At 51.3% G+C, this 19,257-nt stretch overlaps 5 protein-coding genes across 5 annotated transcripts; 2 read left to right on the plus strand and 3 right to left on the minus strand.

Annotated features, from left to right (window-relative positions):
- Nucleotides 1-6,184: 6,184 nt before the first annotated feature.
- On the plus strand, nucleotides 6,185-8,358 carry BJY04DRAFT_230716 (glycoside hydrolase family 3 protein; the record flags this gene model as incomplete). Its single annotated transcript, XM_073719353.1, has 1 exon — nucleotides 6,185-8,358. Exon 1 carries the CDS (start codon nucleotides 6,523-6,525, stop codon nucleotides 8,356-8,358), a length of 1,836 nt encoding a protein of 611 aa, XP_073567228.1. The 5' UTR covers nucleotides 6,185-6,522.
- Nucleotides 8,268-9,347, minus strand: BJY04DRAFT_198322 (GFA family protein). Its single transcript, XM_073712598.1, has 4 exons — nucleotides 9,046-9,347; nucleotides 8,811-8,960; nucleotides 8,595-8,715; nucleotides 8,268-8,538 (listed from the first exon to the last, which is right to left on the minus strand). The coding sequence occupies exons 1-4, from the start codon at nucleotides 9,286-9,288 to the stop codon at nucleotides 8,507-8,509; spliced, it is 546 nt and encodes a 181-aa protein (XP_073567229.1). The 5' UTR covers nucleotides 9,289-9,347; the 3' UTR covers nucleotides 8,268-8,506.
- Nucleotides 9,348-9,475: 128 nt separating this feature from the next.
- On the minus strand, nucleotides 9,476-11,149 carry BJY04DRAFT_198324 (uncharacterized protein). Its single transcript, XM_073712599.1, has 2 exons — nucleotides 11,060-11,149; nucleotides 9,476-11,015 (listed from the first exon to the last, which is right to left on the minus strand). The coding sequence occupies exons 1-2, from the start codon at nucleotides 11,096-11,098 to the stop codon at nucleotides 9,864-9,866; spliced, it is 1,191 nt and encodes a 396-aa protein (XP_073567230.1). The 5' UTR covers nucleotides 11,099-11,149; the 3' UTR covers nucleotides 9,476-9,863.
- Nucleotides 11,150-11,223: 74 nt separating this feature from the next.
- On the plus strand, nucleotides 11,224-12,243 carry BJY04DRAFT_198326 (DUF4267 domain-containing protein). Its single transcript, XM_073712600.1, has one exon. The coding sequence runs from the start codon at nucleotides 11,489-11,491 to the stop codon at nucleotides 11,870-11,872; it is 384 nt and encodes a 127-aa protein (XP_073567231.1). The 5' UTR covers nucleotides 11,224-11,488; the 3' UTR covers nucleotides 11,873-12,243.
- A 494-nt stretch (nucleotides 12,244-12,737) lies between these two features.
- Nucleotides 12,738-16,192, minus strand: BJY04DRAFT_222165 (uncharacterized protein; the record flags this gene model as incomplete). Its single annotated transcript, XM_073717318.1, has 3 exons — nucleotides 12,738-14,820; nucleotides 14,874-15,704; nucleotides 15,771-16,192. The coding sequence occupies 3 exons, from the start codon at nucleotides 16,190-16,192 to the stop codon at nucleotides 12,738-12,740; spliced, it is 3,336 nt and encodes a 1,111-aa protein (XP_073567232.1).
- Nucleotides 16,193-19,257: the final 3,065 nt, after the last annotated feature.

A 19,257-nucleotide genomic window follows, 5' to 3' on the forward strand; every position in this document is an offset into this window, starting at 1 on the left:
CGAGACAAGCTGTTCTGCACCTTCAAAACAGGCCCCCTTCTTGAAGGTGTCATCTTTCCCGGCAAAGATGAGCTAACCCCTGCTGCGTATCTCTCCAGGCGTTACTATAGCACGCTGCGAGATATTAGAAGGACGTACCAGCGTGCCTTCAAGGCTTTCTTGTTTTTTAAACGAGTCGATCTGTGTGCATTGCCAGTGCCTGGCCACCACGATGCAACCGAAGTCAGGTATATCCTCTCGCATCCCCAACGGTTCAGTGGCTTCTCCTACTACCAACAGGTTCCAGCTAGGCGGTTCCTGACTCACCGCGCAAGTCTGGATCTTAACTTTATACCAGTCATCGACCCATACCACCCACCAAATACTTCACCAGGGATAGATTACGACAGCCGGGCGTACCCTACCCCACATCGCCAGGCTGCAATGTTTGACTGGTTTGAACGACTGTCACAATATAGTCGTTTGCGTAAATTGTACATGGCCTTACATCGGCCGAAACCGCTGTGGCTGCTATTCCGGGAGGCGGACAGCTACCTCTTGTCGAACCCAAATCAACTACTGTTACATCTTGGGGTCGATGTTAGTGCTGCAACTGCTGCTCTAGCTTACTACACCGCGACGAACAGTGGCAAGCGCCTCGAAGCAAGCGACCTCATTGATGAGCGCTGGACATTTAGAGTGTGGCAGGCAGGTTATTGGTTGAAGCAGGTGAGGGCCACATTTCACACGACACTCATCGACACCGCACTGCCCTTCTCCTGGGCGTCGGATGATCCGAGTAAGCCCATCACCGGGGGGTCTTCATCCGGGAACACCGACCTTATTTTACTGGTTGCAAACTCGCTCGACGACGTAAGGGACAGTCGGGTGCGAGTTCCAGATGGTCTCGCTGACCTCAATGCTCTCAATAATGGACTGCGTCTTCGCGCTCGCTCCGCGTTGGTCGAATTTCTTTGCCGTCGCCGCCGTGTATCCTTGCAGGCGGTCTCAATCGGAGAATACGCCACCAACGCAGCAGATCTGAGTAACATTCTGCTCCTCGACGTGGATAGCACTGTCAAGGAAACTGTGACGCGGATTCAGAGCCTCATTGACTCCGTTCAAACTCTGGTTCAGCGAGCAATTCTAGGACTTGAACCACATGTCACACTTCCACAGAATTTCCTAGGGAGGTGGAATCAGCAATACGCGACGTACAATTGCTGGAAATCTTGGAAGAAGCAAATAATTTATGCAGAAAACTGGGTCCATTGGCAGGATCTGCGGCAGGCAAAGCAATCGGAGGGCGTTCGCTTGCTGGCTGAGAAACTGTCAAGAAGTACTCAGACGCTCACGCAGCCTGCTGAGTCGGCATACATTCCGACCGTTTCTGCAGGAGCCGCACATCGTCCAGGTGTCATATCGGTCCAGACGAGAGAACGCCTTGGTATAGCTACTGCTACCACTTTCCCTGATGAGGGAGTCAGTCTTGTGGGAACCCCGAGCTTTAGCGGACGGCCATCACTGGTTGCACCCTTTCGACAGCGGCAACTTGCTGCAGCGTCATCCATATCTGTCACGCACCTAGCAAATAATGATGCTGCTACACACAGTCCTCTCGCAGAGGAGGGGCTAACCGGCAGCAATATCCCGCTCTGGCTCCGTGCGGCGATCCGCATGGGTACGCACTTCATCCGTGTGCCAGCATCAGGTCCTCCTCCAGGCCTACCTTTCCCCACTCCTTGGCTCGTGGAAACAGGTGATATGCCTTGCTGTGCAACCACAGATGATGGACCATTCGTGGACGAATATTGGTTTTGGATTGCGGATGCTACCCACTTCAGGGATATCCACGACCGCCAGGATGCTGATGTCGGGTCAGGCGGCCCTCTAGACACGCAGTCACACTGGGACAGCCCTGCCGAGCTGCCGAAATTACTGCAGTGGGAAGATCATCCTTCGGTGTATCTGTACTGGACTCGATTCCGCTATGATCAATACGAGCCTCCGCGCTGCTCCGACGAGTCTCTACAAGTTAGTCCCATGGCTCATGCCGTTCCGCGACTCCGGTTCAACAAACGACAAGACGACTCTTTCTTCTTTGCAGTCACTGCTGCTGTACCACGGCCTGGCTTTCCGGATAGCACGAAAGAGTCGAATGTCGGGTTCCGATATGACTTGGTCACGGACAAAGCAATCCTCATTCCCGAGCTCCAAGTGGAACCAGGTGACAGCGACCCTGGGAGCGAACCTGACGACCCATCCACCGCCTATCCGGCTCCATTGACATCTTATCCATGGTTCATTTACTTTGCCCCTGGTGCACCGACAATCCCGGCTACCGACGATGCGACAGTGCTCTTCATGGCCGAAGCGTTGCGCTCTAGGTGTTGCTTCGAAGAAGCTCTTAATTGGTGTGACAAGCTCTACAATCCACTCAAGGGGAACAATGAATGGGAAGCTTGCGAGCCAGACTCCTCAAGTACTCCTGATGTTGCTATTGTATTGCATTCGGTCAGGCGCGACACGTCGTGTTGCTCCCAGACAAGCCATGACCCGCACGTTATCCGGGAAAGGGCAGCGACGCTGCTGTACTTGGATATACTACTTGAGTACTGCGACTCTAGGATTGCCCACTCCACAAAAGAAGGATTTCAGCAGGCCCGTGTGATTCTTAATGCCATGGAGAGGATCTTGGGACGAGCCCCTCAGACAATCAACGCATCAGATTATGCTGGGTCTCCACAGCGCCTTCTATCGTTTGTGGCTTCCCCGGCGCCGTTGAACAGTCGGCTCCTGCAGTTATATGACAGCGTCGGTGACCGCAAGCTGCATCTTCAGAGTCTCATAGCCAACTCATACAAACCAAATCTTTGTCAGAGTAGTACGGATGCATGGTTACGCCTCGAAAGCGACAGCCTTTGTCCGGGTTTGGTGGGTCCTAGGTGTTACAATAATAGCTCGCACTATCGGTTTGCATATCTTTTACCTCGAGCCCTTGAGGCTGTCGGGTTCCTTCGTGACCTCGGCACGAACCTGATGTCCGCTTTCGAGAAAGGCGATGCTGAGTACCTTGCGTCTCTACGAATTACTCACGACACCCAGATACAGGCACTCGCACTCGACGTTCGACAGAACACATGGCGAGAATCTGACTGGCAGGTTCAGTCGCTAGAAAAAACCATGGAGGGCGCTCAAACCCGGCTACGGTACTTTCAGAACCTCCTCAAACACGGTCTTAACAGTAAAGAGAAACAGCACCAGACCGACACCAATCTTTCCAACAAGTTTAGGACTTCCTCGACGGAGTCCGATCTGGTGTCCCAGTTCACGTCGATGATTCCTGATTTCCTGTTCGGTAAGGCTGGTGTTGCTGGTACACCGTTAAGCTTTCAGCAGCTTCCTGTGGGTACCAAATTGGCCGGATACTATAGCACAGCTGCTCGTATACTCGGCACATTCGCTGAGTTGAACCTTGGCCAGGCAGGGTTAAATCTTACTGAGGCTGGCTGGGAGCGCCGCGAGCAGGAGTGGCAACATACCATTGACACGACAAGCATCGAGATTGAACAGGTCAAGAGACAAATCCTATCGGCCAAGCGACGGTGCGCAATGAATTTGAAGGAAGTCAATAATCATCAACGACAAATCGAACAGTCTGGAGAGGTTCACGACTTTGTGCGAGATAAGTTTTCGAAGCAAGATTTGTACCTGTTTCTCCAGGCGGAGACGGCTCGTCTTTACCATCAGGCTCACCAGCTTGCCACTGCTGCGACAAGGGATGCACTATCCGCGTATCTCTATGAGCGTGGTGACTTTGAGCAGTCTGATCCATGGGCAAATGAGCTGGTCTCCACTGCTACTGCAGCCACGATTCTGAATGGTGGAGACTGGCAGTCGCTGCGAGAGGGTCTTATGGTGGGAGAGCGACTAGAGCTTGCACTACGCACATTAGATCGAAAGTACATTCAGCGGAATGCAAGGGAGTATGAGCTCACCAGGCATATTTCACTGCGACTGCTCTTTCCTCTTAGCTTTCTACAACTCAAACTCACAGGGCGCTGTGTTATCACTATACCGGAGTGGCTGTTGGATCTTGATTACCCAGGCCACTATATGCGCCGCATCAAAGCTGTTAGCATCACTATTCCCTGTGTCACCGGTCCATATGGCGGGGTTCATTGCCGGCTACGTTTACTCTCCAGTAGCACTCGGGTCAGTCCGTCACTCCATGCCCCGTCCAAATTGTGCTGCAAACAGGCTCCGAATGACAGCGATCTGAGAACCTGCTATTCCATCGTTGATGCAGATGATTCTCGAGCTATACGACGGTATCACCACAAGCTAAGACCCGATCAAGGCGGTATGTTTGAGATCGCGACATCTTCGGGGCAAGGAGATAGCGGCATGTTTGAGCCGAATCTCCGATCTGATGAGCGCTATTTACCCTTCGAGTTTTGTGGCGTTGCAGACTCCGCCTGGAGCATCGAACTCCCGCAGGAGAACAACCAGTTCGATCTACATACGCTCAGCGATGCTGTCTTGCACATCAATTACACCTCCAGAGATGGCGGTGACGCCCTACGACAGGCAGCGACGGAGAGTGCCCGGCATCGCCTACCTGACAACGGTGTTCTGTATCTCGATGCAAAGGATGACCTTTCCGATGCGTGGTATGACTGCTTCGCTCGTCAATCGTCGCCACAAAAGCAGGTCTCCCGTCACTCGGCCGCAGGTTCTCATAGCGTCGTGAAACCTGAGCGCTACGGTTGCTGTCGCTCCCCTCATAACAGAAGACACTTTACTTTATCATTCTCTAGGGCTCTTTTCCCGTTCATACCGTCTTCCCGCAACAGTCAGATTGAAATATCCCGAATTGACATTTTCATTGAGACCATTCCCGGTCAACCGTTTTACAGCCCTTGTTTCAGTGAGTTGGAAACATCACAGTCGTCCTCTAAAAGACCTACATCGGGTGGTAGAATCATCGACGTTGTTTTTGCCGCTCCACCTTCACACAAAGCCCAGCACAAAGACATTCCTTGTCTTGTCCGTTGTGAATGGGAAGATGATGTTTATCATGGCATCCTTGATTTGCGGGATTCGACTCAGAGGCAAGGCAGTGGGCATGGGTCTCGCCCTTGTGTGATTTCGGGCAGGAACGACATCTCTCTTGGTACTTTATGTTTTCCGCAAACTCTCCATGACCATGATTTGGCCAACCTATCGCAGAGCGAGGTGGAGACGGCTGACAACGCAGAGGCCGACATTCATGTTCAGAAGATATATTTCCTTGTGCGATATGATGTGATCAGCGAGGTTAGTCACGACAACCATTAGAGAACATCGTGAAATCCCACAAGCGTTGGAGCATTGGCTCGCCTCAAGCCCCACTGGTATTTCGGAGTCTGTTCACATCTTCTTGCAGTCGTTCCTACCAGAATTCAGGAATGTTCGGATAAGCGGCATGGTGCAGTAAGGGCAGGAATCAATAGCAACCAGTGTGCCCTTACCGTCGAAATAACCCACCATTTGGGCACATGTCGCCAAAGAGATCGTTGCAGGAAAGCTCCTTATTTTCTATGTGTTGATCTAGCCCCACGTTCCATGCTGCAATCATCAGAAACAAGCACATGCAACCTGTTGCACCATGCGTGCCATTTCAACCCCGCGGGCGAAATGCGGGGCGCGAGGCAGCAGACAAGATTCCTGGCAGCAGTGTCGACGGCCTACCCGTGCCATACCTGAGAGACCTCGGCCCTCCACATACCGAGTTGCAGATGCTACTTACCAAGATTTATGATGTAATCTCCCCACAGTCCATTCGCGCAGAGCGCTTTAGAGTATCCCAGAGACCTGTGCCCTACATTTTGCTCCACATTCTGCAGCTGCACAAGTTGGGGTAATGCCCGTGCCCCGCTTCCACCAGCTAGCGTCATCCTCCTCTTCATGGGGCCAAGCCTAGAGACGGCTCGTTCACCAGATAGGCAGTTACTTGGCTTCCGAGTCAAGACGGTGGTCTGCGGGGTCCGGAAAACCCGAATTAACCAGAGCGGACGCCAGGGCCCTGCAGTCCCCAGACCAACACAATCAGTCTTCAGTCGACATAAGCATTATCTAAGCGGAAGGAGCTACCCGTCTTACAGCAGAACGGAAGTCAATCCCATGGCGCATTACTGCCTGGATTGGCCTCTTCCTTGCTCACCGGGGATGTCGCGTACACATGCCGCTCACGACTGCCAGCTCCGTTGTCCTAGCGGGGCTTCTCTGGATACACTTGAGTAGATGGGCTGAATTCGGAAGATCTTCACTGAATACACAGTCACTACGGGTAAATATCGGAGCAGTGTCCTCGGCACTGTGGGGAGATTCTTCAGGCCCGGATAATGCGGAGGTGATGGTTGTTTGCTACTCTCGCGGGGTGGTTCTTGGAGAGTAGGGCCAGGCAAGATTGCAATGTGCGAGATTGGGGTATAAATGAGTCATGTGTAGCCCAAGTCTGCAGTTCATAGGATCGGTACAAAATACTTACTACCTGTGGCCATGTATGTTCGCTCGGCGGCCGTTGCACTGGCACTTATTGCCCGAGGACTCTCTGCTTCAGTCTCCATTTCTAGCGACGATGCTCCCATCTACAAAGATGCCTCCTACCCGATCGACACCCGGGTTGACGACCTCCTCTCCCGCATGACTCTTGAAGAAAAAGCTGGCCAACTCTTCCAAGCCATGTTCTACGAAGCCCCGCTTGACCAAGTAGTCAGCGGAAACAGCACAGGCGCCATGCTCGCAAAGCACCTAACGCACTTCAACCTAGCAACAGGCATCACGAACGCAACCGCGACAGCCATATTCCTAAACCTCGTTCAGGACCGCGCCCTCTCAACCCGCCTTGGCATCCCCGTAACAATCTCCTCAGACCCTCGCCACTCCTTCACCGACAACATCGGCACTGGCTTCCAAGCAGGCGTGTTCTCCCAATGGCCCGAAACCACCGGGCTCGCCGCCCTCCGCGACGCAGCCCTCGTCCAAGCCTTTGCCTCCGTCGCTCGAGCAGAATACCTCGCCGTCGGCCTCCGCGCCGCCCTCCACCCTCAAGTCGACCTCGCCACTGAACCCCGCTGGTCCCGCATCAGCGGCACCTGGGGGGAATCCAGCGCGCTGACTAGCGAGCTCGTCGCCGCGTATATAACGGGCTTCCAAGGGCCTAACGGGACGCTGGGCGCTGGGTCTGTAAAGACGGTGACGAAGCACTTCCCCGGCGGCGGGGCGATGGAAAACGGCGAAGACAGCCACTTCTTCTACGGGAAGAACGCGACGTATCCCGGTGGGAATTTTGACGAACATCTAGAGCCCTTCATTGCTGCGATTGATGCTGGTGCGACGAATATGATGCCGTATTACTCGCGGCCGATCGGGACGGAGTTCGATCCTGTTGGGTTTGGGTTTAATAAGCAGATTGTTACCGACCTTTTGAAAAACCAGTTGGGATTTCAGGGGATCGTCGTTAGTGACTGGGGCCTTGTCACGGATGGGTATATTGGGAACCAGTATATGCCTGCGCGGGCGTGGGGGGTTGAGCACCTGAGTGAGCTGGAAAGAGTTGCGATGGTGCTCGAGGCGGGTGTCGATCAGTTCGGTGGAGAAGATAGGCCAGAGCTAGTTGTACAGCTTGTGCGGGAGGGAGTTGTATCCGAATCGCGGATCGACGAGTCTGTTCGGCGGCTGTTGAAGGAGAAGTTCGTGCTGGGTTTATTTGAGAATCCGTTCGTTGATGTCAGCGCCGCGAATGCAGTTGTCGGGAACGAGGAGTTCGTCAAGCTTGGACGAGACGCGCAGCGCAGGTCGTATACGCTTCTTACGAACAAACGGGATATTCTCCCGTTGAAGAAGCCAGGACGGAAAACAAAATTCTACATTGAGGGCTTCGACCCTGCGTTCCTTACGGCGAGGAATTATACCGTTGTTGATACACCGGAGCAGGCAGACTACGCGCTCTTGCGCTTCGCAGCCCCGTACGAGCCGCGGAATGGGACATTCGAATCAGCGTTCCACGCCGGGTCTCTGGCTTTTAACCAGACGGAGCAAGCACGACAGGCGAGGATCTACAGGGCCGTCCCTTCGATCGTGGATGTCAGGCTCGATCGTCCGGCCGTGATTCCGGAGATTGTTGACCGGGCCGCTGCTGTCTTTGGGAGTTATGGAAGTGACAGCAATGCGTTCCTCGATGTTGTCTTTGGCCTTGCAGCGCCGGAGGGGAAGTTACCGTTTGATCTGCCGAGATCGATGAAGGCTGTCGAGAGGCAGTTTGAAGATGTGCCGTTTGATACGAAGAATCCGGTGTTTAGATTCGGGGACGGGTTGAGATATAAGCGTTCATAGTTTGGAATGATGATAAGGAGTATTGTTCTGGGGATATAGCAATGTTCATACTATCTCCGAGTGCGATTTCGGTTCTCTGCTAGACACAGAAAGTAGAATACAAGCTCCGATGAAAATAACCGGAACCCCCCTCATTTGATCTCAAAGCCTATTCCTTAATCTCTTTTTTATGAAACACATCTACAGCCATTAGCACACCCCCTTCTCATATATCATGACAAAGGAATAACCCATACCTTGAACCTCCGGCATCCAACTCGCCCTCTCCTTACAAAAGAATTCCCCCTTCGGCGGAAGAACCTCCGGATCATCCAACGAGCCAACAACCAGATACCGGAATTTATCCTTCACGGCATCCTACACAGCCAGTCAGTCAGTCAGCCGTCCCCATTTAATTCTCTTTTACAAGCGAGTATAAATGAGAAAAAAAAAACAAGAAGGGGGAAACATACCCCGTATTCACAAATAAAACTCCCACAATTGTCACAGAACTCGCGATGGACGCCGTTGTCCGCGACATGCTCTTTCGTCTTCCCCGATGTCAGGGAGAGAGAGTCGAGTGGGATTTTGGCGGTTAGGCCGTAGTTTGTGCCAAATGCTTTCTTCTCCTCGTTAATACATTTCGACATCACAAAAGGATATGGGGATGTGGGGAGGGTGGGGTAGGGTAATGTAGGGAAGGCACACCTTGCAGTTCTTACAATGACACAACGACGTTCGCGCGTCGTTGGGTGAGTCTAGGGTGAGGTTGTAGGTGATTTTGCGGCATGTGCAGGAGCCTGTGTAGGTGGGCATCTTTAATTGCGACGAAAGGGAGAAAAGGCGGTTGTTAGTTATTTGGTTGGATGGGAGTTTGAGGTGGAGAGATCGAGATCTGGATGTGAGTGCTGGGATTGGTTGGAGGGTTTGGATTCGGAGTAGGCGGTTCATGAAGAGGAGTCGAATTGAGGACCTTGTTGGGCTGGTGAAGACTGGGGGGTATATAAAGGGTCGAAGGAGGTGGTGGTGCAGGTGGTGAGGGTGTGATGCTGTTTACTATGAAGGGGGTCGTAAGGGTGACGTCATAGAAGCTCTCTAGACACGCAGTACCATGAAGCTTGTTCGTACCGCAGCATTTGCGCGAAATTCATTATTATTATATTTAAGCTAGTTGTAATGCGTAAGTACTATCCCTTCGAGTGATTTGTCGTTTTGATATATGATGCGAGCATAAGAAAAGCGTGCGGACGAAGTCGGAACCCTGGAGCCCTGGCTGGTCGCACCTGCCGTATTGATGAAATTCATGCGAACGAAAGGAGAAGGTGCGGAACAAATAGTTTGAGAAGGAGCTACCGAGGGCATCGCTCCTTCCTTGTCACGGAGGTGACTATGCGAGGAAGGTGTGAGCACCAAACAGGAAGCTGCGAGCAAGGCCTTTGCTCTTTCCTCGAGGACATACTTCAACTGCGCTGGAATCCGCCCATAAATGGACGGAGGGTATCGGGCAAAGGATAAGGGAGCAGTGACTACTCCCTCCAAACAAGAATGCCGCTCTCGTACAGCCCGGTGACGATTCCGACGTTCTGCTTAGCGTCCTTTGCGGCCGTCGCACTCGAGCCAAACTCGCCCTTGGAGACATACAAGTTCTCCAGTCCCTTCTCTTCCGTCCAGCGAGCCACCCATGAGGGGGCTGTGGATTTCCAACACTCTTCCGGGACGACGCCATCAGCATCGATACATTCGCGTCGAGCGTGGACCAGCTTGTCCAGAGATGGCGGGTGCGGGTGACCGGCAATTAGAATCGAACCATCCTTCTCAGTTGACAGATTGTCCGGCATGAAAGGCGTCTTGATGGCGCCAACCTGCTCGAGGGTGTTGTCCTCGGATCGCTTGTAGAGGCGAACCTGCGCAGCAGCGGTAACAGCCACGGCAACCGTGGTCTCGTTCACCAAGGTAATCCCGTTAACGAACGGCCCAGTCGCAACAGATTTGACCTTGATAGGTTCAGTCGCAAGATTCACATAGGCTACGGTGCCGCCGGGGATACCGCCGTAGGTCTCGATCAGCGCCAAGGGCGCCCAGTTCTTGCGAAGGATAAAGTGATCGTTCGTAACATAAAACTCAGTTCCACTGAGCGCGATAATCGAGTTCGGAGTCGGAATCAGCGGGTGGATGATTGTGCGTGCGTGCGTCGCGACAGGCTTGTCGGAAATTGACAAATCCAGGGTGAAAATGTCGACGCGCGACCCCTCAATGTGATGGTTACACACAAACAAGGTTGACGTGTCACGGTGGTACTCAACGCCCAGCGGGTGGAAGCTGAAGGGCTCAGGGTAGTCGGCAAACTCGATGGGAACGATGGCCTCGTCAGAGTCCTCGGAGACGTCGTAGCGGTAGATCCAGAGCTTTCCGTTGGGAATGACTTCGCGCTTTGGGTGGAAAGTTCCCATGACAGTGTTCCAAAGGTCGCGGCCGGGGTCGCAACTCAGGATCGCGAAGGAATCCTCTTCAATAATGATTCCATCTTCACAATTACGAAGCTTGCCAGCGAATTTGAGCGATGAGGTTGAGAACGCGTTAACTTCTTGCAGGTTCTCAGGTTTGTTTTTGAAGATCAGGGAGAGCGCGGTGTAGCGGCCTTCCCAGTATGGGAACGACCACGACACGAAGGCGGCAAACTGCGACGGTCAGAGTGATCATTCATCCCGGAAGAGTCACCTACAAATGCCAGTCGCGATAGAATTCCAAAAGGGCCAGCCATGTTGATGATTCCGGAGAGAGAGGTGAGAGAGTGAGAAAAACTCCGTGGAGCTTTAAGGCCAACAGTGACCCCACCGCTTGGGTTTGTTCTTTCTGGTTGTACCACCCGATTACTGATCAGGAATTCTTCAACATCAAGCTTTACACGATTTTACGCCGGCTTCTAGAAGCATTTAACTGCAGGCTTTTCTTAAGCTTCATTGCTACATCTCATGCTATGCCCACCCTGCTCTAGTCCGATCAGCAGCAAGATGGCGCAGAATGTCTCCAAAAAAGGATCTACTTCTTGGCCCCCATCCTGTAGGTAAATAAAGAGCATTCCCTCCCCAGGATCCTGTGCAGCCATCAGAAATCCTCCATCTCCACCATCTTACACAATATCAAAACCATCATGCTCCCCCACTTCACCCTCCACCACCTCCCGCCCCTCTTCGTCGCAACAGCAACAACACTCGGCGGCACAATCCCCTTCTTCGCCCCCGAGCGCGCAACCCTCGATTTCGGCCTCCCGCAGCGGATTGCAATCTCCAAGCCCGCGCAATCCGTCATGATCCTGCAAGGCGGACGCATTACAGCGCTGGGCCTTGCGCTGTGGACATTCTACATCCAGGGGAAATTGGAGGAGTTCGATACGATCTTGGCGATTCTCGGGTATGTGGGGTTGGTGGATGGGTATGTTTGTTGGAAGGAGGGGGTTCCTGGGAAGGCGGTTTTTCGGACGGTGTCTGGGTTGGTTATTGCTGCTTGGGGGTTTGCGGGGCTGACTAGTCGGTAATTGGGGAATGAATGGTCTGTTATGTTGGGTGCTGCTGTTTACTTATGTGTTGAGGAATGTCACGACATATATAGCAGCTCAGACATGTTGGCATTCATCCAGTACCAGAGGACGTTTGGTGTTTATTGTCTCTTCAAGTACGCTTCTGACCCACGGTGGCAAAATGAATTCGAGCCGCTAGATATCGCCAAGACGATCCTCGTTCTTTAAGTGATCCTGCTGCATCGAGGTGGTTGCTTCGAGCGCAGTACGCCTGTAGGCATCAGAGGTCAATCACCTCTCGCTACATGTTCATCTACAGCCCGAGTATTCCAGTCAAACGCCATTTGTTATGTATAATATATAGTCCGAGCAGCGGTCAAACCCTCAATAGGCGTAAAACCTTGTTGAATTGAAATATACTCGGCTACACAGGCCTTTTACTCTGTTGGTCGCACTGTATCTGGACTGACGAGTGCATGGAAAGTTTACATGTGGGACTTGGGACGGCGATGCCAATTCAGTCAATACAGGCACCGAGGTATATCAATTGGGTATGTAGTTTAGGCCAACAGTGGACACGGCTCCGTTTGTCGGGTTGTTTACATTCGTCGTCTTGAAGCAGATTACCAGCGACGCTGCCCGAACAGTCGATGCGTTGATGAGAATTGTAAGTCTCGTACATAACAAAATCATAGATGGCAAGAATCTAAGCATTCGCCGAAGAAATCATCCTTCAACACTCTTTATGTAAAACGTGGTCTTTCTTGCATGGGTGTATTGGAAAGAGCCAGACACAGTTGAGGTCACAGTTGCATGGTTTGGTACGTTTTTCATCAACTACTAGACGGCATGCTCTGCTAGCTGCTGGCGCTGGTCATTGGGATTACGCCGGTTGCAATATATCGTCGCCCTCATCAGGATCGGTGGATACAGGCAGCCAGACACGCCTAGTCACGGCAAAATGTCCTTCAGAGGATTCCTGCTCAGCTTGGTATTTGCGGAACCTTTGGGCTGCATCATAGGTTGTCAATGGTCTTAGAGTTGGCTCGAAAATTTGGCGTAGTTCTTGCCGTTGCTGAGCCGATATGAGTCCTCCGCGCTCCATCATCCAGTCGATGGCATCCTCCAGTGGCTTGGAAAAGGACCCAAGCCACCACCGGCCAAGCAGGGTTTTGAGTGAGATTTCGGTCCCAGAGTCTTGTACATACGCCTCGATCATAGGATTGGAGCTCAGCGCATAAAAGGAATTTTGAAAGATTTCCGTATATGACTGATCTCCGACCCAGCGGTAGCACTTTGATTGCCAAAGCCGTTGTGCATCCCGTTCAAGAGTAATCTTTACTCTTGGATCAGCGCCCAGGAGTATTAGGTGGGCTATCACAGGCAAAGCACGGGGGTGGAAGTATTTGAGTCCGTAGCAGCCGAACATACAGCACAGGATAAACTCCCAGCACGAAACAGCCTGCCCCGGCATGACCTGATTCACCAGAAGATCCCGCTGGCAATAGCCCTCCAGAATACTCAATATCCCGGCTATCCGCGCATACTTGCCATCGCAATGTAATAATTCATGGGTCAATATGGCCAGATGGGTCACTGCGTCAACATTGCTGGAAAAGTGGCTTTTAGCTGTGTAGTAAATGTATGGAGGTATCCCCGCAAATGCAGTCATCAAAGCAAGCCTCTCACTCCACGAAAGTCGGAATGAAAAGAGACCAATCCCTACCAGTGTGTGGAGGTAGGTTTCATAACCCATATGCTCATCACTGCTGTAGGACTCGAGGGTCGTAACTAGCCTGTCGAGGTAGTGCCAAAATCTCGATTGGGACGTGTTACTCATTTTCAAACCCTTCAATTGCAACACTTGCCAGAATTCATCGTGGAACCGTGGATAGACCATGTGTATGTAGCGTAAGGGGAACTTGGTTTCATATTCATCCCCTGCCAGTTCTAGGTATCGTAAATCCAGTGGTCCTTTCCTTATGTGCGCAAGGAACGTCTGCCACAGCGCGTCTGTAACATCAAAGCCGGATAAATGCAAGTCCATCTTGCATTGAACCTCGTCACTAGTGATAAACTCCGCAACTGATCGGTGCGTGAACTTAATGGTACTGTCGAAAAATCTCGGTCTCATTTTGAAGCGAATGATTATCGGGCAGATGTCCAGCAGACCTTTCAGTTTTCCGTAAACCTTTCTATGGAATTTGTCTAGTCGAGACTGTACATCCTGGTCTGAAAGGGGCTCACACACTGAGCACATAGCAAAGTCGGAATCCCTCAGATATTCCTCCAGGAAGGTGAATCGGATCAATGGCCAGTCCTTAGGGCACTGGCATACTACTGTCAGGATTGCATAGATTTCTCTGCGGTCAGTCTTGTGGATGCCATTAAACAGTTGCCAAAACATATCGTTGAGCTCTGTGGGTAGCGCATCGACCTTTGCTTTCAGTTGTTCTAGAGTGTCGCCACTAAGTAGCCCTTCTTCTATATCTCGAAGTATCAAGGTTACCCATAAGAATACACCAGCAGATTTCTCAACGATATCCTCTTCTAACATGCAACATTCCCAGTATAATGTCGGTGGGGAGCGACATGATATCAGTTGTTGAAAGCGATCATTGTTGCTGAACATGTTCTTCACAACGTTTGAGATGTCATAGCGAGTCAGCTCGTGTAGCCGGATTTTGGGCAAACCTTTGAATAGATCTTCAAAGACAATCCATTCTCGGCTCGACACACATATCTTGACATCCTGGGATTGTCGGCTGGTCCACCGTACCAGCAAGTGTACCATGTCCGAAAGGCTTCCCTCGAACTCATCAAGTCCGTCAACAAAAACCGCGATCTTATGAGCGGAGTAGGCCTCGTTGTTGACCAGAGCAAGAAAAGCTTGATATATTTGATCATGATCAGTAAGGCCGATATGTGAGTCGACAAGCGTAGCATCCCATTGCTGCGGGAGCACGCTTGGGATGAGCTCAGGGGCTTGTGACAGTATCGAGTATAGAATGCCACGAACCAACCCTTCAATGTCTTCTGTAAATTTGTTCCTGGCTTCCAGAAAAAGAATTTAGCTAGCACGAGGCGTTTTGTCTTCGCCCACTCAGTTAGGTACTCCCTGGTCTTTTCGTGACGGCAGATATATTTCATCAGCGTTGACTTTCCCGATCCTGGTTTTCCAGAAATGTGGAAAATCCCACTACCTTGCTGCAGCCACTCTATGAATGTATCGCGAGCATTGGTCAGTTCTGGTCTTTCATCAATTGAGGTAGAAGGTCGTGCTAAACTGGCTGTGTCGTGGGAATGTGTGCTGTCGGCCCTTGAGGCGCTATGTGAGGATCTCACGGAGTCATGGTCCGAGTCATTTCCTAAGGCACTATCAAGCGTTGGCATGCTAAGCAAACTCGCCTGACTTGAACTTTGTGGGACTCTCCGTGGAATATCACCCGAGGAAGTGATGGAATTTGCCACGCTCTCTGTTTCCGACACATCTCCATGAGACTCACTGGAAGCTTCCAGGGAGCCATAGTCATAAGAGGCGCCATAGTCATAAGAAGGGTCGCCAAATAGCCAACCAAACGTCGCGCTGTCTGCCTCGGCAATATCCTCAAATCTTTCGTTCACCACGTCAAACATCAATGCGTCAAGAATACGATTCTCACGAACCCTCACTGCAGCGCGAGTCGAGAGGTCGAGGACTTTCCGGATATTCTCGACGGTCGAGGGATCTAGGCATCTAGCCTCGATTGCTGATCGAAGGGCACCAACATTATCGTGGAGCGAAGTGAGCTCACGCTGGCTTGACTTTCCGTAGTCGACCAGCTTCTCTAGTCGATCATGAAAGTCGAACCTGGCCCTGAATCAACTCAAACTCTCGCTGACAAAGACTCGCACGTATGCAATGATGCAAACCTACCTCGTCCTACTTGCCAACAGCAGGTTCAGCTCCTGTCGCAATTGTCCAAGACGTTCCTTCAATTCGTCCTTCTTCTCTTTCTTCCGCCAATCTCTCCATGCAGCCTTCATGCTGCTGGCTTTCGAATATGGTTTCTGAGCCTTCGTGGCTTCGACCAACTTGTGCAACTCGTCGGATACCGCCAGGCACTTTGCGGCGAGTTCAGTAAACTCGGCATCAACGACGTTATTTGCAGCGTGCTGATTCTGCAACCCTTCGACCACACCATTCAGCCGCAGTGCCATTGGCCCAAGGCTCTCATTTTCAGCCGTAGCGCCCGAGACTGAGCCTTGGATTTCGCGAGCCTTGCCGAGGATTTTGAAACCGAAATCGATAAAGGTGATGATGTTCCCCGCAACGCCCATCGCCGCAAATGGGTCCATTGTGACTGGTGAAGCTCAACCGCTTTTGTCAGAGTGAAAGCTCGAATAGTAAGTTTTGATGAACCGCTAGCGCAAGGCAATCTAATGGAAAGATTTTGATTGAGATTGAGCTGGAGAAAGGTGGGGTGGGCTGTGCTTACGTGCTGAGGCTGGAAGGTGCCATCGATCATGTGAGCTCCTGCAAGCTGCATGCATCCCCGTATCAGATTGCTTGGATCGGCCGCGGGCCTCGTAGGAAATGATTGGTTGAGATATCCAGCTCAGGTACTTGCTACCTGGTTAAGAAAAGTAAGGCCCGGGATTTCAGTATACTGCATTGCCCTGGATTGCACCTCAAGCAATGGAAATGAGCAATTACCGTGTCAACCCCGACTCTTCCTACTAGTTATGCCATCAGGCGTTGTAGAGCCGTAGCAGCAAATAGGTAACCCATATCTCTGAAGCTGTATAGCCGTCTAAATGTATACTTGACACCGCAATCCTAAGAGATTGTCCATTTGCGGAGGATCTGGTTTTTCGGTATACAGGTAAGGCTCGATTTTCCATCAGGGGATATGTCTTGTCAAGTATCTGGGTTTCACCAAACTGCAAGACATCTCCACTAGATTACTTCGCCGTTTGGTAAGTCTCTTGTTTTGACGGATGTTGAATTTAATAAGGCCGAGTCCATAGGCGGATGAAAGCAATTATATCCGCTCGTCTGCTAGAGATTTGGAAAGAATTTCGACCCTCAGATCGCGACATTAATGCTTAATGCTTATACTAGTTAGTGCGGGGTGGAGAAGAGTCAATAGATACTCTTTTCCCACTCAATTCATGGCGGTACCGCTGTGCTATAGAGGCTGTGATGTCGATGCCAGCTCGCAGCATAAGTATGCCTTTGAAAACCCCTTGTAACAGAAAGTCTCTTTCAATGGTTTTATACGAGCGTAGAAATTCTCGTTTATTAGTTCCGAATTTACGCTACCTATCCAAATAGGTAGTGCTCAGTATATGCCCCACTCGTCAATCATGCAGTGTGCGATATTGAAGGGATCATTCAAAACGGCAGACATAGCCAAAGCCCGTGGACAGAATCCGAAAGTTTTTCCTTCTTGACAAGTGGCTCTTCTTTTTTCTGGTAAAGAGTCGACACTCATGAACTTGTTGCTCTGCGAAAATAGAGTGGACCCTCCTACTATCTAGTGGGGTATCTTAATGGGTCTCAGCCAAGAGGAAGCTAGCTTGAGCATAGAGAAACACGGTGTGGTTTTACCCACCACCACCACCACCACCGAATCCACAGCACCGTCCTCCTACCAAACCCCCACCATGCCAACTCTGTCATCACTGCCTCATGAATTATTCCTACATATCCTCTACTATGTCTTTGGCGGCCAACCCGATCGGGACCTTTTCTTCTACGGCCACGTATCTCCAGAATTGCGCCTGGTCAATTGGCACTGGAAAAAAGTGACAACCCCTCTGCTGTACTCACGCTTTGAGTTCACCGGCCATGCCCGCAAAGTAGACAGCTTGGGCCGGTTCTTGCGCGTGCTTATGGAGAACTCGGCACACGCAGTCCATGTCTGACATCTCACTCTAACGGCACAGGACAAACCTAAAAATCCAATCGAAAACGCCAACATCTTCAACCATGACCGCGAATTACTGGAAGCAATTAAACAGGAGTTTTCTCGGGCTGGATTCACAAGTCTAGGCGACCCGGTGGCTGATCTATTGTGCGGAAACATCCAATCATTGTTAGCTTTGTTGCTCTTGCACACCCCTTCCCTCATCAGCCTACAACTACATGTCGCTCAGGAGGATGTTTACCTAGATGCTATTCTAGCGATGGCAATGGGGCGTGATGGATTAGACAACGAAACTCATTTCCCAAGACCATTACAATCACTACGAACACTCTATGTTGCCACCGCCGAGGAGACTCATGCAGACCATGACTTCGATGCCAGTATTACCGGTCCCGCACAAATTACCGGTCCAGCGCAAATGAACCAGCGCCGACCATACCTATATCTACCAAACCTTGAGGAATTTTAACTCATTGATGCCCAAGTCGACTCCAACTTGGAATCTCTCCACCCCATATCCACCCAGCTACGCCATCTCAGCATCGTTTATATGATCCCCGCCACCAACTTTCGTCCTATATTGCAAGACACCACCAAACTAACCCACCTGTCTCTGAAACTTAAATTCAGGGACGACGACCTCGACCTCGTCGCACTCCAAGACCTTTGGGGCGCAATCCTTCCCTTCCGCAACCAATTACAATACCTCGATCTCTACGAGAGAGAACCTTCTGTGGCTGGATGGGTATTACCAGCATACAATCACCACTCCTTCTGCCCCCCACTGCACCAATTCACAGACCTCCGACAGCTCTGCATCACGCCTGTCCTGCTTTGCGGTCACCAATGCGAGCATCCGTCAGCCCGAAAGTTTCTCTCCCACATCCCATCAAGCCTCGAATCACTCACGTTCTACGCGAACGCTCGCACAGAAATTCTCAGCTCGATTGACCAGCTCGGCGCAGAACTCCTCGCACTTCCTCAAAATAAGCCACAGCTACTGCCCAACCTTAATCTCATGGTCTTCGGTACAACAAGAATTTCAAGGGTACTAGACGATGCATCATACGATGAGTTGGTAAGGCTCTGTCTAGAGAAGAACATACTCTTCAGTGACTCTTCTCCTGGTGACCTGTTCTTCGGTGGGGCTATGACACATTTCTTTCAAACGACGCACGATATTGCATATGAGAAGGAGGAGTATGCCGCTTGGTTAGCGGAGGCGAACCCCAGGGCTCTGATACCCAGCGGGCTGACCGTGTTTGGCTATAAGGGGAGGTTGGACGAGAATTGGTCAAAGCTCGAGCCAGGGGTTATATTACTGTAGCCTCTTACTCTTCGTTACACTGGTGAACAGGGCCTTTATATCAATCCTGCGCATGATTCATCCTTTTTTCGGTTTCACACTGATCTACCCTCACTTTCTGTCAATACTTGGTACGAGGCTTGATAGTCAATAGAGGCATAGCATCTCTTGCACGAACCGCAACC

The sequence above is a fragment of the Aspergillus karnatakaensis genome, assembly GCF_047715665.1.
Source record: "Aspergillus karnatakaensis strain CBS 102800 unplaced genomic scaffold BJY04scaffold_56, whole genome shotgun sequence".
Taxonomy (NCBI): domain Eukaryota; kingdom Fungi; phylum Ascomycota; class Eurotiomycetes; order Eurotiales; family Aspergillaceae; genus Aspergillus; species Aspergillus karnatakaensis.